Source organism: Peromyscus eremicus, chromosome 14 (genome assembly GCF_949786415.1).
Source record: "Peromyscus eremicus chromosome 14, PerEre_H2_v1, whole genome shotgun sequence".
Taxonomy (NCBI): Eukaryota; Metazoa; Chordata; class Mammalia; order Rodentia; family Cricetidae; genus Peromyscus; species Peromyscus eremicus.
Genome location: NC_081430.1, coordinates 51,442,399 through 51,459,879, shown reverse-complemented (window position 1 = coordinate 51,459,879; position 17,481 = coordinate 51,442,399). Strand labels below are relative to the sequence as shown.

The 17,481-nt window shown below is 39.9% G+C and overlaps 1 protein-coding gene across 5 annotated transcripts in view; it reads right to left on the bottom strand.

Annotated features, from left to right (window-relative positions):
- Positions 1–17,481, bottom strand: part of Ppp4r4 (protein phosphatase 4 regulatory subunit 4) — a 117,557-nt gene that overhangs the window by 66,831 nt on the left and 33,245 nt on the right. For 3 of the 5 annotated variants that reach the window (XR_009382763.1, XM_059279259.1, XM_059279260.1), the window contains 2 exons: positions 2,072–2,219; positions 1,573–1,646 (listed from right to left, as the gene is read on the bottom strand). Coding sequence is in view for 4 of the 5 variants with exons in the window: in XM_059279259.1 (XP_059135242.1) it covers positions 1,573–1,646; positions 2,072–2,219 (222 nt within the window). In the remaining variant the exon portion in view is untranslated. Of the gene's footprint in view, positions 1–1,572; positions 1,647–2,071; positions 2,220–5,400; positions 5,787–16,377; positions 16,559–17,481 lie in introns of those variants that run through there. The other 2 variants (XM_059279261.1, XM_059279262.1) reach the window with 2 other exon arrangements.

Genomic DNA, 17,481 nt, shown 5'->3' with positions numbered 1-17,481 from the left:
TTACCATGGTATGTGTGCAAAGAAATCAATACAGGGATAATGTTCAAGATTCCTAGAGGACAGATTTGCTGCCCATTTTTTCTAGCCTGTCATCTTAATTTATACTAAAAATCTTTCAAAAGGAACTGAATGAACCATACTGGAAATTAAAAGGCAAATAACCAACTATGAATAATCTTATACAAATATGTACAAATGTAACAAAAGATGGCAGAGAGATGGAATATGTAAATAGTGCTTAAAGAATAGGATCAGATAATTTCTAAAGAATAAGTACAAGTAAAAAAATAAAATAAAGCCGGGCGGTGGTGGCGCACGCCTTTAATCCCAGCACTCGGGAGGCAGAGGCAGGCAGATCTTTGTGAGTTTGAGGCCAGCCTGGTCTACAGAGTGAGTTCCAGGAAAGGCGCAAAGCTACACAGAGAAACCCTGTCTCGAAAAACTAAAAAAATAAAAAAATAAATAATAAAATAAAAATAAAAGATACTGGGAGGTGGTAGCACAAGCCTTTAATCCCAGCACTCGGGAGGCAGAGGAAGGTGGATCTCAGTGAATTCGAGGCCAGCCTGGTCTACAAAGTGAGTTCTAGAACAGCCAGGACTGTGACACAGAGAAACCCTGTCTCGAAAAACCAAAAAAAAAAAAAACAGTCAACAGTATAATTTAAAATTTCCAATTAAAATGCAGTCATGCTTTTAGCCTATCAAATTAAGCTGGAACATCATTTTTGTTGTTGATTTTGAGGCAGGGTCTCATGTAACCCAGGCTGACCTCAAATTCACAATGTAGCCAAGGAGGACCTTGAACTCCTAATCTTCCTACCTTCTCCTTCTGAATGCCAGGATTGCAGGTATATGAACCTGGGGATCAAACCCAGGCTTTAGTGCACACTAAGCAAGCAGTCTACCAACTAAGTCACATGCTCAGTGGAACACTATTTTTAATAAAAACTCAGGGTAACTACATTTCACATGTTTAGTGAAGAGCTTAAGATTATTAATGTTGCTGGGCGTTGGTGGTGCACGCCTTTAATCCCAGCACTCGGGAGGCAGAGCCAGGCGGATCTCTGTGAGTTCGAGGCCAGCCTGGTCTACTGAGTGAGATCCAGGAAAGGCGCAAAGCTACACAGAGAAACCCTGTCTCGTAAAAACCAAAAAAAAAAAAAAAAAAAAAAAAGAATATTAATGTCTTCTCACCAGGCAATATCACCTTTGTGGATGCCACAGTTAAAAAACTACCTGAAAAGCTCTACAGAGATGCTTTGATAGTAAAATTTAAGGCTGAAAATGGCTTCCAGCATGTAACAAGTAAAATAATTTGCAACTACACACAGGAAATAATGTTCAGTGAAAAGTGACCACTCTCAGATTCAATACGATTACTGACATGACAAGCAGCAACCACACAGAGGGGGAAATCTGAAGGACATATATCAAAAACTTAAAAGCAGCCAACTACAGAAGTATAAATTATTTTTCTTCCTTACATTTTCTGAATTATGTTGCTTTCACAATGGAAAACAATCTTATTCCTTAAAAAAGAGAAAGAGAGAGAGAAAAAACACAGTATTACCTCATGCCTCAGAGTTTCTTTTGGTAATAATTCTATTGCAGAGAGAAGTGTTTCCAGCCATGCATTGCTGACACCTAATGGGCAAAGAAACAACATGCCAGGTTAAACATCTCAGGTGCAAGTGCACTCTCAACTCATCCATTACCAGCTGCAATCACATTTTATTACAAAATAAGAATTATTATTACTATTCTAAGACATTTTTCACAGCTTTTGTCTTGACTAACTTTAGAAAATTTTAAACACTGAAAAATAATTTGAAGGAGATAATTCTAACTCAAGGTATTCTATTTTCACTGTAGGATAACCCCATGAACATAAATGTAAAGAAAAACATCTAAGGAAATAATAACCCTGAGAAACTAGTGTGTTCTTGTTCCCAGGGGTATTTCTTAGAGAGATCTCAGCTATTTTCATTAGGCCCATAGATGGCAAATGAACCACAGCCATTTGCTAGATACCATAAACAGGAATGTAATTAAGTATGCTCGGCCCTGACCTGTGTCCCTGTGCTCCAGGTGCAGGAGAATGACTTGCAGAAAGGAGTGTGCATAGGTATGGACTGACATTGATTCTTCCTGCAGAATGGTCAGAAATGACACTGCAGCCGTTAGCTGCATTTCCACGCTTGCAACATGCAGGACTTCCTGTGTGATCAGAAAGAATTAGCTATTTATAGAGATGAGAAGTCAGAAGGGTAATGCTTAAAAGAGCCAAGGTTACAGAAAATGAACAGTCATACTCCACATATCACTAAATACAACCTTTAAGGATGCACCTCTTATTACTTAAGAGGACCATATTAACCTGTCCCTAATATTTAATTCATTCAATGATAAATTTCTTAAGAAATCTTAAATGTTTTAAGAATTTATACAATAAATAACATTCTTTTGCTTTACTGGACGAAAATGATAAACCGTATGTAAAATTTTAAAGAACAGAGTAGGTGGTTTGTTTTTCTTATTTAAAATTTTATTTAAACTTATTATTGAAATCTTAAATATTTAAGACAAAATTATTTAAAATGAAAAAGAACAGATGTTAAAGCATGATTTAAAATTACATTCAGTTAATATGTGCTGACAGTAAGTATATGAGGAATTTGTGATGATTTCCAGAGTAGGTGGTTTTGATGGATTTGAACTTTTACACTGCTAATAGCAATATGCAGATGTCATCCTACTGAGCACAATAACGTCAAAGCTCAATCGCATGTATTCTCATTTCTGTATTTCTTTTTCAAAAATAAACATCATAAGGGTTGAAGAGATAACTTGGTGGCTAAAAGCTTGTACTGCTTAGGCAGAGGATCTGAATTCAATTCAACCAGCACCCAGGTCAGGCAGCTGTGACTCTAGCTCCAAGGATCTAATGGATCCTTCTTGCCTCTGCAGATAACCCCATTCATATGCACATACCCCTGGACAGATACACAAGGCTACACATAATTAAAAATAGAACAAATCTAAAATAAATAAACATTATACATTCTCATGTAAGAAGGGAAATACTTAAGAATGTACAAATGGCCAGGTGTGGTGGCACACACCTTTAATCACAATACTGGGAGGCAGAGGATCTCTCTGTGAGTTCCAGGCCATCCTGATCTACAGAGGGGGTTCAGGCCTGCAAGAGCTACACAGTGAGACCCTATCTCCAAAAACAAAACAAAAAAAGTGTAAATGCAGTTTCTTTCCCCTTGATACAACTGATCAGAGAATAAATTACCATGAAGTAAACAATTTAAGGGCGTTTCTTAAATATAAGAATGTTTCTAAACAATAAATTTTATTCATAGCCATTTAAAAATTTGAACATGCATATTCAAATTTAGAGCCTACATTAAAATATACACTTTTAATACATCAAAGGCTAAAAAAATATACTAAGTAAGCCTTATCAAATGTTGAGATAACTGTACTTCTCTACAAGCCTATTGGTTTTAGGGGTGTCTGTAAAATGTAAAGGCAGAGAAGAATTTTTCTTGCTCAATTATATAAATTGTGATAATTTCACTTATATGTCAGTTTTGTGACTGGCAGAGCAAAGTTATCAGAACATCATGATACTTATAAAGTTAAGTTTTTGTGATCTTAGGAAAACTAACCTTTCTGCATTATTTCCTTATATAATAAAAGTCAATTACAACATGACCATCATATAAATTTAAATCATTTAAACAGCTTTTATTTGTACAATTTACTAACTTATTATGCAAATGACCATTTAAATAATGACCACTATACATCCAGTACTTTTCTCTACACTACCCTTGAGTTCATAGAAGGAACAGCACCTTGCCTACATCTTCACTGGTCTTGTCCTGAAACCTATGCTTCCTGTCACTTTCCTCATCTCTGTTAGTAAATGACAACTGTTTTCACAAGCTTCTTAGTCTACAAACTTCAAGGTCATCCTTAGCTCCCTTTTACCTCACTCGACCCATCAAAAGGATCTACCTACAAAACAGATCTGTAATCTAACTTATCACCTCTCCCACTATTATCCTAGTCCAAACCACCATCAACTCCAGCTTAAATTATTCAAATAATCTTTAGCTAGTCTGATTCATCATTGCCCCTCTCTTATCTTCTACTAGGGAACCAGAGAGATTCTCTCAAGAATTAACTCAGACTATGCTCCTTTCTGCTCAGATCCCCCTATGGCTTTCCTTCTCACTCAAAGTCCAAGTTGTTTTGGTGACTTCCAGGATCTGCTCACAAATCCTCCCTTGCCCATATTTCCACATGGTGGCTCCCTGACCTCTTCTAAGCCTGTACTCTGGTATCATTTTTAAAATGAGTCTTCCTCAACAGTCCTATTTTAAACCACTTCAAAAGTAAATGTTATGCATTCTACTCTTAAAAAGGACATACTTATGAATATGCAAATATCATGTTCCCTAACACATTCACCCCCCAGTTCATCAGCCCTGGGAAAGGCTTAAGCTATCACCCAACATGCAGCACAGCCCTTTGAGTATGGTCTACCTCTCCTAGAAAGAGAATTTTTTTTATGACTGTGAGGAAGGACTCTTGTCTGTTGGCCCACTCTAACTCTGACTCTGACCACATAGCATGCATTCAGGATAGAACTTTCTGCTCTGGGTGTTCTCTCTCTTCCTACATACTTTCAACAGCTCCTAAAAGGTAGTATCAAGAAATTTTGAGGTAGGTCCTAAAGATTAGGGATTGGCAGAATCAGACAGAAGGTAAGGCCAAACACACAGGTACACATTCTCACTCTTCTTTCAACTATGTCCATACAAAGCTGCTCTTGCTATGCTCCACTCCAACAACTGTCACCACTATTTATATACTGTGCCCATGGTCCTTGCTTCATTTAGTGCAGTGAAACAGATGCCAGTCATCAGTTGGAAATAACATACCTAATACTCCAGCAGAAGGACCACCAGAGCAATGAAGTGTTTGTGCCTGACCATTGAGCAAATACCCTACAACCCACCAAATCTCTTCTGCATACTGACTTCTTCCTCACAGACCCCACATGTCCATTCACCATTAAGACATGGCTCACACCAACGCTAAGCCTCATGGGGCAGTGAGGGAAATCTCACAGTGACTTTTGCTATGGCAAATGTTTATGCAATATGGTTAACTCCCATAAAGCCCCATATCTTAAGAGTCTTTGGCTGAGAGAAAAAGAAAAGGCATGTTAAGGCAGAGAATATAATTAGTCTCTGAAACCAACCTTCCTATCACCCTTGCTTTGCTGTTTCCAGAATAAATATTCATTCCATACAAACAATTTGGGATCTGGAGAACACATTAAAAAAAAATCTGAGCAGCCAATATAGAGACTTACAGGTTTGAAAGGCATAGCTTTTATTTAGAAACAGAAAGGGCTTTGTAATCAAATGAGTGGTGAGAGCTACGATGTGCATTCCAGTTCACATGGGTTGTTGTTTTAAGTTCCAAGAGCTGCTTCCTGGCGCCTAACGTCCTTATGTCCTGGGTTTGCAGAGGCAAAGTGCATGCAAAGTAAAACAGGAAGAATTTCCGGCTTTGTCTTCTTACTATATGACTTAACCTTGACTCTCGCAGCAACATTTGCCCCAACTATTTTGCATTTAATTTTGAAAAATCCTCAACTCTTATCAGGATTTAGGTTTTTCTCATGTTGTGCTGACTTCAACATCTGGGACTGTCCACTGTTAAGAAACCAGCAGAGACTAAGAGATTTCCTCACTGCTTTTAAAAAAAAAAAGAAAAAGAAAAAGAAAAGAATTAATTTCTAAACATTTTTTTTCTAAAATGTAATATAATAAATCTCATACTTACCAATAAATGTTTTCCTCCAGAGTCACACCTCTGAACAAACACATGTGAAATCCATACTCTTGGGATAAATAAGTAAGTGTGCATCCTCATAGACCTTGGAAGACACTGAAAAGTAAATTCCTCCATTTGCTTAAGTGCATGCCTGAAGGCAGTTACCATTCCTATTATATACTATTACTTGGCAGGCAGCCCAGTCTAAACTCTTCAAAAAAGAAATGAGGTATTTCATCAGTGGCATAATGGGACACTCCAAAGTGTTTAAAACTAGTCCTGTTGAAGGAAGGAGAACATGCTAGGTACTTCTGTAATCCACTCTAGTTAGGATATTATAAAACAGTGTGCTGCCTCCTGCAGAGAGGGAAATAACTGCCTCCAGTGAACCTGTATTATATCCATGAAAAAAATTTTTCTCTTCCCAATGTGCAACAGAGAGAAGCATTAGGAAACTATTGGCTTACTCCTAATGAGCAAATATCCTAGATCCACATGTTCTAAAATTACCAAGTAAAACCGAAAAGTACATTACAACACTGATTATTTCAACTTAGATAACAGGAATTTAAATATTCGGGGGATTAAGGGAAATTAATGTGAAAACTCTCAATAATTAACAGTAGGTGGCAGCTCTTTTATTACAGAATTATAACATTAACAAAAGACTAAATCTGAGCTACAGATAAACAGATAGAATGAATGTGCCAACTCTAAGATGCCTATAACAATTTTCTCCCATACCTCATTCTCTTCCTCATCCCAAACCAACAGAAAGAGCTGGGAGGAGAGCTGGCTAAGAACAGCAGGTCAGGCAGAGAGGGACATTCACTGCAGATAATAAACCAGAACAATGAAGGGATGCATGGAGCCCTTCTTTAAATCTGCACTTCAGTGACTGAGCAGGGGACTGATGAGAATATACACAAACAATATCCTAAGAGCCTTTTTGTAAAGGGAATAGCAATGATCACTCTTACACTATCATAAATGGGTGAATAAATGCCCTGTCATGCAAAAACACAGGGTCATCAATAAAAATTAAAAAAAATTGAAAAGGAGGAAGAGGAGGAGTGAGAGAAGCAAGGTCCTAAAACTGCACTTTCAGCAGTTTTATAAGTCATTCTTATACAAAATTAATTAGAATAATGGATTTTATAGCTTGAATTTCAAAAGCAAAGTAACAATTTAACACTTTGCAAAGAGTGTGTTCATGAAAGAAATACTAATAGATTTGATAGCTACAATAACCACTTCAAATGATCCATAAAGTATTTAATTAGTTAACTATTTTGTGGAGGAAAAAAACTATAAACTGTTTTCTTTAGTGAAGAGTAGTAATAGAAAGTCTAGTGATTTCTATAAGCAAATGTCTAGCAAGAACATATTATAGAAATTCAGCTGTATATTAAAGTTATACCTAGAAAATTCAAGGCATTTTTCTAAAGGAAGCCATTTATCAAGGAATATATGGTGTTATTCAGTTTTTAATATATCAGCTGTCTTCTGCTATAAAATTCTTGTGTGCCCATATACTACTAGGCAATATTGGTGAAGAGTTTAGCTTCTTAGACTTACTGCTGATCCACTAGGTAACTAACACTCCTACAAGGCCTAGGAGACAGGTGGGCTGTAGATGAATAGCTTTGTTTCTTGTGCAAATGAAGCTCAGACCTCCCTTCCCCAGACAGGGAAAACTACATTCCAGAGCAATTGACTCAGAACCAAGGAGGTTTTGCAAGGAGGTGGAGTGAAGGATGGGGCAGGATTCCTGGTCAGAGCAGGAGAGAAAGAATAAGGCAGTTTCTGTAGATGGTGAGCAGAGCCGCATGGCCAGAGAGAAGCGAACAAGGAGAATTTCTATAGATGGTAGACAGAGCTGAATGGCCGGAGAGAAGAGAAGAAGGCAGAGTTTCTCAGGGCCAGGGGTAAGGAGCAAGGAAGGAAAGATGGGAGGGTGAAGGAACAGAGGACAAAGATAAGGTCAAAAGCATAGGAGTTTAGTTAGGATTATGAGAAAACAGAAAAAGTAGGTACAGAGAGGAACTGAGTGTCAGGACAGACTAAAGCTGTGTAGATAGAATTTCGTCTTAGAGAAATAAAGTAAACGGATGTAAGAGCATGGTGTACATAGATTCTTTTCCCTCAGATAACCCCATGCTGGACATAGCATCTTCCCCAGGACTCTGGGAGGAATCTTCTCAGGGCAGGCCCCTGGGAAAATTTTGTTACAAATGGAAATAGTGTTTTCCTAATAGTCATATTTTTCTAACCTAAACTTGTTCTCTAAAGTAGTCTAGTAAGACTCAAAGTTTTTTAGGCTTCTATAAATAAGTTTATTATCAATCTGCCACTGACAGAAATGAAACCCAACAAGTCCCTAACAAGCAAGTTGAAAATCATCAATAAACTAGGATGTGAATGAAACTGCCTCAAAGTGGAGTAGGGAACCCAAACACAAATAACTAAACACACACACACACACACACACACACACACACACACACACACACACACAGAAAGGAGGGAAAAGGAGGGGAGGGAGCAGGGAGGGGAGGAGGGAGGGGAGTACAGGGGCACAGGGAGAGGAGAGAAGAGGGAAGGAGAGTGGAGAGGAAGGGAAGGGAGGGAAGGAAAGAAGAGAGAAGAGGAGAAGAGAAGAGAAGAGAAGAGAAGAGAAGAGAAGAGATCTCACATAAGAAAAGCAAAACAACCAAAAGTCTCACACCACTGGTTGGGTAGCCCAGCATCTGGGAGGTGGAGGCTCCAAATCCTAGACCAGAAACAAAACAACAACAACAAAAACAAAAAACAGCTGGGCACAGTAGAGGCAGAGAAATTAGGTCATCCTCTCCTACACTGAGTGAAGCCTGGGCCCCATTAGCCCCCTCAAAAAATAAGAAGGCTGCAATCAAGTATTTGCAGACTGGGGAATCAGATGTGGCCCTGTGAGGTATGTAGGATGTCCTCCCCAAGCATTCAGGAATCCTTGGAGATTGGTTCATTGTATTACATGCCATCTCTGCCTGGGTACCAGATATCCAGGTAGAGGCCTAGAGCCTCTTCAAGGCTTCTAGAGCTGCAGGGAGCACCCCCTCCACAAAGGGGGGGTTTCCTGTGTCCTCGGAGGATCTAGCTGGGTCCTGCACTCCCAGCCCCAGTAAAAGCAACTGTGCTCTCTGAGCAGCAAGGACAACTCCTCTACAGATGGCAAGAAGGTTGCTCCTCCATTCTTGTTGTAGGTAGTGGTAGTCAAATGTCTTGGAAGAGGAGAAGACCAGGTTGAGCCAGGTATGGTGGGTGCATGCTCACAGATGTGCTTCTGATCCTATGTGTGTCTATGCCAATGGAACTAAGTTTCAACTTGATCCTTCAGATTGAGTCTGGCAGCCAGGACCTTCCTTGTAAGCCTCTAGGACAGGGCAGAGCTCCATCTTGAAATGTCTCTTCAGTTCCTGGTTGTTGTTGAATAATCTTTTTGTACACTGTGAAGATGTGTCTTAGCCAAGGTGCCTTCTGATTGGCTTACTAAAGAGCTGAATGGCCAATAGCTAGGCAGAAAGAGGTTAGGCGGGACTTCTGGGCAGAGAGAGAAGAGGAGATGAATCTAAGCACTATAGAGTCACCAGCCAGATGCAGAGGAAGCAGGACATACAGGAGGAGAGGTAAAAGACACAAGCCACGTGGCAGCCTGTAGATTGATAGAAATGAGTTAATTTAAGTTATAAAAGCTAGTCAGAAACAAGCCTAAGCTAAGGTCAAGCTTTCATAATTAATGTCTCCATGTCATTTTTTTGTGAGCTGGAAGCCCAAAGAAAAATCTGTCTACACCTGGTGCTGCTCCCTACTGTGCCTGTGGTGTTAGTAAGCCAGGATACAGCAGGGACGGGAATGCTGAGGTTCTTCCATCTTGACTCTAGCTCATGTTCTCTCAGATCCAGTGTTTTCAAGAATCAAATTTCTGAACTGACAGAATTTTAATTTCATTTACATTTGCTAAGGACCAGAATCAGGGTAAGGCCTGAGTAGTTGGGAAAAGTCAAGATCTGGTTCTCTAACTTCAAATGACTCCTGCTGTTCATAGACATTTGAACACTCAAGAAATAACCAATCACATTTAAGGATTATGTTGAGTGCTAGAGACTTAGCAATCAAGCAAGACCTGTAGTGTATCTTACATTCCAATAATACTGCTAATTCTGCTGTTAAAATTGTGATGAGAGCTAAGAATGAGAAGTTTAAGACACCATGAGAGCCCTAGCAGATAATAACTGAGAAGTCAGAGAAAGCTTTCCTGAGAAGTAACAACCTGTGTAAGGAGAAAGGAAAACCTGCACAGAGGGTGGAACAGGAGGAGGCAGGAATGCTGTGGGATGTCTTTCTGTATGCTGTGAATATGTGTTACTCCCATTGGCTAATAAATAAAATGCATTGGCCTATGACAGGACAGGATGGAGCCAGGCAGGAAAATCCAAGAGAGATAGTGAAAGAAGAAAGGAGAGTAAGGGGAGATGTGAGCCACTGCCCAAGGAACAGCAAGATGCCAGCAGACCGGTAATGCCATGGCCATGTGGCAACTTATAGATTAATAGAAATGGGTTAAGTTATAAGAACTAGCTAACAAGAAGCTTGAGCCATAGGCCATCCAGTTCATAATGAAATAAGCCTCTGTGTGTTTACTTGGGTCTGAGCAGCTGTGGGGCCAGGCAGGACACAGGAAAACGTCTGACTACATTTTGGTGCCCAGATGTGGTAGCAAGAATTTCCACCCAAATCTGAGAAAGCTTTAAAAAAAAAAAAAAAAAAAAAGATTCTAAAACAGAGCTAAAAACAGCTTCCTAGTTGTGTCTCTCAGGCAAGCAGTGATACACAGAAGCTACAGCATGCAGATTTGAGCTATAGCATGGAGGATTCCCACCACAGTACACAGAGGTTTCTCCAAGCCATGCAGCACACTGCATGGTGAGTTTAGCTTTGGCTAGTACAGACCAAAAAAAAAAAAAAAAAAAAAGGTTTCTGGGCTACATGTTGCTGGATGGAGGCATAGAGCCATTGTTTCCCAGAGTTGGTGGTGAGCATGATTCCCCCAGAGCTGGTGGTAAACATATCTCCGCCATGTTAGGAAGCTGAGGTGGGCAGAGCCAGCAGCCAGGACTGCTGCTTCAGTCCTAGCCACACTACAGTTTAAATCAATGGTCAAAAAATGATTACAGATTCACAATAAGACAGATTCAGATGGAATAAAACTCTAAACAGTTTACAATTTATGTAAAAATAAATGTAGGCTTAGAAGAGAGCTGTGTATGTGCATCCCAGGTCTTAAGGGTCCTGAGTGGCCATGCTCCAGGGAGATGTACTTCAAGGTCAGGTATAACAGTTACCTGAAACCTCACTAGGGGTGGTACTTCAAGGTCATAGCTAGAACAGCTACCCACTACACAGGAAAGCAAGAAGTATAATAAAGAGAGCAGTCCAAGCATCCAGCATTGAGGAGTATGGAGAAACATGCTGAACAAGAGAACTAAAAGAGTAGTCCATTTTCTTGGAGCAAAGAGGTGGGTTTGCTTTGGCAGTGAACAGGCAGCTCAATCAGGCAAAGCCTCAGACCCTTTAAGCACAAGAAGACACACACTGCAGTCCTAAATGCTTTGAAATGTCCTTCCTACTAAGAGTGGAAATGAAATTAGAAGTAAGGAAGCAGCATACCACGAGAGGGAAGCAAGGACTAGGGTAACCTTGCAAAGCTACCGTGCTTACCAGAGCAAACAAACCAGCACAACTGTTGGGACCAGCATAGGTGCAGTGTGGCTGGGGAAAGAAGACAGATTCAAGTATTATGACATAAAATAAACAAGACTATATAAGAGAGTAAGAGGTATAAAAGCCAAAGGTACCTGGAAAATTCTTAAGGCAGGAGAACACTGAAACACCTTAGGATAGAAGACAGTGAAGGAAACCCAGATATTGTGAGAAATGCCATGAGCAGGCCAGCAAGATGGCTCTGTGGGTAAAGAAGCCTAATGGTCTCTGTTTTACTCCCCAATTCCCACATAGTAGAAGGAGAAAGCCAACTCTTGCCAAGTTGTGCACACACACACACACACACACACACACACACACACACACACACAAATACACTCACACACATAAAAAAAAAGTAAATGTAAAACAACAAAAATAAATTCCATGAGCTGTTTTGGGTTGCTGACTTGAGGCATAAATAGATATCACAAGCAGAATACCATACATACAGATTTCATCCTCTTTAAATGCCCTGGTTAGTTTTTATCAACTTGATACATGCTAGAGCTATCTGGGAAGAAGCACTTCAGTTGACAAAATGTCTTCATCAAATTATCTACAGGCAAACCTGGAGGGCATTTTCTTCAATAATGGTGTGGGAGGTGGTGTCACCTCTCAGCAGGTGGCCCTGGCTGGTACAACAAAGCAGGCTGAGTAAGCTATAGAAAGCAAGCTAGTAATGCTGTGAGGTGTAAAGCAGTGTTCTTTCATAGCTTCTGCTTCAGTTCCTGCCTCCAGGTTCCTGCCTAGGCTTCCCTCAATGGACTGTGGCTCAAGAAATGTAAACCAAATAAACCCTTTCCTCCCCAGGCTGCTTTTGATCATTGTGTTTTAGCTCAACAATAGTAAACCAAAGACAATAAGTGAATCCATACAGATGAATTTAAAGGCATGGATTTATGAGATTTCCTAAGAGAAAACAGAGTCAAAAATGGGAAACTACCACTGGAAACAATTTTCACCCCAACAAAAAATAGGAGTTTAAGAACACAGTGTTGGTCTGCAGAGATGGTTCAGTAGTTAAGAGCACTGGCTGCTCTTGCAAAGGACCCAAGTTCAATTCCCAGCACCCACGTGGTGGCTCAGGACTGTCTGTAACTTTTTTTCCAAAGAGAATCTAATACCCTCTTCTGACCTCTGAAGAGCACTGGCCATGTACCTGGTACATATGCATACATCAGACAAAATATTCATACATAAATCTTAAAAAAAAGAAATAACATTTATATAAGAATATCTGTAACAAATCTTTGACAAAATATTTAACTATAGGTTCTCGGGTGTTGCTAACATATCACAGAAATTAATTAATTGGCCTGTGTGAGTGCAAGGGTAATTACAGGAATAGCAAAGGGATATGTGCATACCTAAAACCTATGCAGTTACGTAAACAAAAAATTTAAAATTAACATTCTGAGGGCTAGAGAGATGGCCCAAGGTTAAGTGTACATACTGCTCTTCCAGAGAACACAAATTTGGTTCCCACCACTCACACAAGAAGCTATTTGTTACTCCAGTTCCAGGGTCTCCTCAGACACATGCACACATACACACATAAATAAAATAAATCTCAATGTTAACATTCTGAAATTAAAACAAGGAAAAATAAAGAGAACTTCCTCTCTTAGCAATAGCAGATGGGGTAATTCTCATCAATACTCCCAACAAGGATCACTTTTTAAAAATCTAGACAAAAATATAAAAACTGTCTCCATGAAAATACATAGAAATAAACAAGGTAGTGAAAAGTTACCCACTGAGCGCCAAGAAACCATGCAAATACAGAAAATCAAGCATGTAATTTTGAATTGCTTCTCTTCAATAATTGCTGATTCTAGGCAAGGGTCAGGAGAGGCTGGCAGCTTAAAGACGCTGACAACTCTGCTAGGCTTTTAGGGCCCTGGGAGCCCTCTTCCAATCAGAGGAGAACACTCTAGCTTCAGTCAGCATTCTAGAACTTGGATAAAATGCCCAGAGCAACTGAGAGGAGGAAAAGTGTAATTTGGCTCAGAGCTTCGGTCAACAGGTGGCTAACTCCGTGGCCCATGGTGATGCAGAACATTAAAGTAGAGAGGGTGGAGAGTCCAGAAGAAAGGGCCAGAGCTGCATACTCATGAGTGAAAGAAAGGGGAGACTCAGGAGCTAGCATCTAAGTTTCCCTACATATTGAAACATTCCATCTTGCAGGAATGCTCCTTAAGCAGGAAGGTAAATAACTCAAAATAAATTCAGGAAGTCCCTGAGACTGACAGGAATCACTAGGCCCCTCCCTCCCAGAGTAAACAATAAAGCTGCATGATTCTCAGGCAAATGAAGCTTCAAAGAGACCAGACCAGCTGCCTGGGAGGAACAGAAACCAGCCAAGCTGCCTGAAGAGGTTTAGACCAGAGTTACTTGGAAAGAACATCCTCCAACCTGCTGAACTGCCTGCAAGCTATACAGTTTGCTCTTGTCACCCATGCTGGGGTGGACCTTGGTAATGTAGCTGTCTTTGAGTCACTTCTGCTCCTGTAAGTAAATCCTCACTCATACTCCTGTAAGTAAACCCAATAAAACTCACTGGTTCATCAAGTTGGACTTTGGTGGTATCCAAACTTTGTTCTGTCATGGGTTCCATATCTGGGGTGATTAGATGTGTGTTGCATCTCCCCAGAAATAGTTTTATCATAAAACTGAGGGGGAGGTTCCAGGGACAGGATCTAGCCTTCAAGGACATATATCCAATGACTTGTTTCTTTCAAGCAGGCTCCACTTTTGAGTAACCCTATGATCATCATCTATGATCATCAATGAATGATCAACTGATAAAGTTAACATCCTCATGATTCAATCAGTTCTCCACAATCCACCAGCTGGGACTGAAGTCTTCAACCCAAGTACCTTCAAGGTTATTTATATCTGAATCATAATACATCCTATACCTGAAATGGGATTACAAGAGACTTTATGACAATAGTTAAGTTGACTAGAAGAAAAATATTCCCTACCAAATGGAGCTATCCTGTGGGCCTCAAACTATATAACAGGTAAGTTGGCAAATATAAGATCAGGCACAGACTCCATAATATCCAGGCAGATGAGGAGATTCGATAATATGGAAAAGAATCAGCAATCCAGCAGAAAATAGAAACACACTGGGCAGGCATGGTGGTACAGGCCTGTAATCCTAAGCACTCAAGAGGCTGAGACAGGCAGATCTGAATTCAAAGCCTAGATTTCTAGAAAGAGTTAAGGCCAGCCAGGGCCACACAGTGAGACCCTGTCTCAAAAACAAACAAACACACTAAAAGGAGTTCCAGGTCCTGATGGTATCAAATACATTGCCTGGTTAAAGAAAACAAAAAATACAGTAAGAATTTCAACAGAAAATTCTAATATATTTAAATGGGTTGTGGAAGATTTACAAAAGTTAAGTAGAATTTCCAGACCAGAAAAATACAGTAATCAAAATTAAAATTGGTTAGACACAAACTAGTAAACTAGACAATGGGTCAGGACTAAACACCCAACATAAATCACAAAGAGGAAAAATGACAGAAAAAGTAAAAGACAAAAGATTCTAAGAAAAGGTCTAATTATATGAGAAATGGGAAACCTAGAAGGGATGAAATAGAAGCACATTTGGAAAAAAAATGATAGCTCAGAAATTTTAGCTAGCAACATAAAATAACCACAGATTAGAGACGCCATATGTGTGCCCCAAAAGACAACAACAACAACAAAACCCTGCCAGTAAACACTCTAGAATCCTGTACCTAAAATGAACTATGTTTAGAATGAGCCTATAGTACAGGTATGGTGGTGCACACCTATAATACCAGCACTAGAGAATCTGAGGTACAGAATTATACAAGTTCAAGGTGAGCCTAGAATGCATAGTGAAACCCTGTCTCATTAAAACAAAAGCATTACCTCATGGCTATGCTGCTACAATTTATTTATCCATTACCTATGGGTGTAGATTTCAGTTGTTTTCAGCATTAGCTGCAAGTAACTAGCTATGAACTTCAACACCTTCATGACCAAGTCTCTATGCAAACATCAGTATCAGTCTTAATCCACAGAAAAGAAGCACCTGAGTGCCATACTAAGTACATATTTAAATTTTTGAGAAACTCAGTCTTCCCATGTGGTTGAGTCATTTCACATTCCCACCAGCAGTGTGCTTCTAACCAGAAATTCTTGCCTGTGTTCCCCTAAGTAATATTTCCTGCTCATTTCTTTCTGGCTGCTCTCAAGACTATCTCATTTTCCCTTATCTTCAGCAGTTTTTATCATCATGTTCCTGGGAGAGGAGTGTTTATGTATGTGTGTTTGTGTATGAATATGTGCATTTGTGTGTGTTTCTCCTGTTTGGTGTCCTTATATTCTTGGAGCTATGGTTTCTTGTCCTTCACTAATTTCAGAGTCTTGGCCATTATTTCTTCCATTTTCCCTTTTGTCTTTCTGAGATTCAACCTGTATCCAAGGTCACTTCTCTGCTAAGTTTTGCATTCTTCGTTGTCTTTGAGGTTGGCTTGGCTAACATCTGTCTTCATGTTCACTGATTCCCCAGTTGCGTCCAAACAATAAACACATCCTTCATGTCTGACATTAATTACTCTTCACTTCTAGCATTTTCATTTGACTATTTTATGTTCCATCTCTCTGTTGAAAGCCCTATAGATCATGCACATCATTTTTTAACAAGTTAATCATAGTTATTTACCTATCTCATACTTCTTGGGTCATCACTGATACTTGGTCATTTCCTCCCCTTATTTGGGAGTTTAGCAATTTTTTAATCGATACTATTTATTGAAGACAGATGTAACAGCTCTGAAACTAACATGCCTCCTCTCAAGGTTATTGGGGTGGTGGCAAATAAATCTACTTAGTATCTCACCTGGGTTTAAGTTTTATTGTTGCTATGGTAACCTCTATGGCATCACTGGTTTTAGATTCCTCCAACAGTGGGCCACTGTTACTTTGTATTTAGCATGCAGTCTGTAATGCCAAAGGTTTCTCCTCCATGACCCAACAACACTCTCAAGCAGGGGTTTCTTTTCATACTTTATCTTTCCTATTAGTAAAGCTCTGTTGCTTATGGCTGAACGTTGGGCTAGTGGGAGAAGTAAGAGCCTTTCATCCTTGACTCTGTGTCATCTTAGTCAGGACCTTTGAGTCCAGGCTGCAAGAATGGAGCTTTTTCAGTGTACCTATCTGGCTATTTCTTGGAGCAGGGTAGTATTTGGCAGGGTCAAATTTGTTGCCAGTCCCCCACTGGCAGATCTCTATGCTTTATTTGGGTGCAGAGTCTTAGAACTAACATTCTCTTGCCTTTCAATGTCAAGACACTTATGTTTCCATTGTGTTCCAGAAGCAGTCACCATTGCATTGTCATGAAGAAAGGAAACCTGGTATCTCTTCCAGAAGAGGCTGCCGCTTCTTCTGACACTCCTACAGAACAATGGGTCTTCACTGCTCTTTTCTCATCAAACCTATGCTTTACCAAAGAGAAGGTTCTGGGGAAGTAGACACAGTTGCTTCCTCTCTCAGTAGTAGTTAATCACCACCATGCCTACAGCACCAAGGAGAGCTAGCTCTATTGCTCGGCCGTAGATGGGGAGATGTATGGGTGGTGCTGGTGAGTTCAAAGTCGCAAGTTATTCTAACCTGATACAGACTCTTATGTGGCACATCTGCAGCTGGTCTCAGAAGGTAGAGACAGGGATTGTGAGTTCAGCCTAGCCAGATCAACACAGAGTCTGCATTCAAACAAACAAACAAAAAAGTCAGTGTCCCTATGTCCCACCTTCTTTAAAGGATTCAT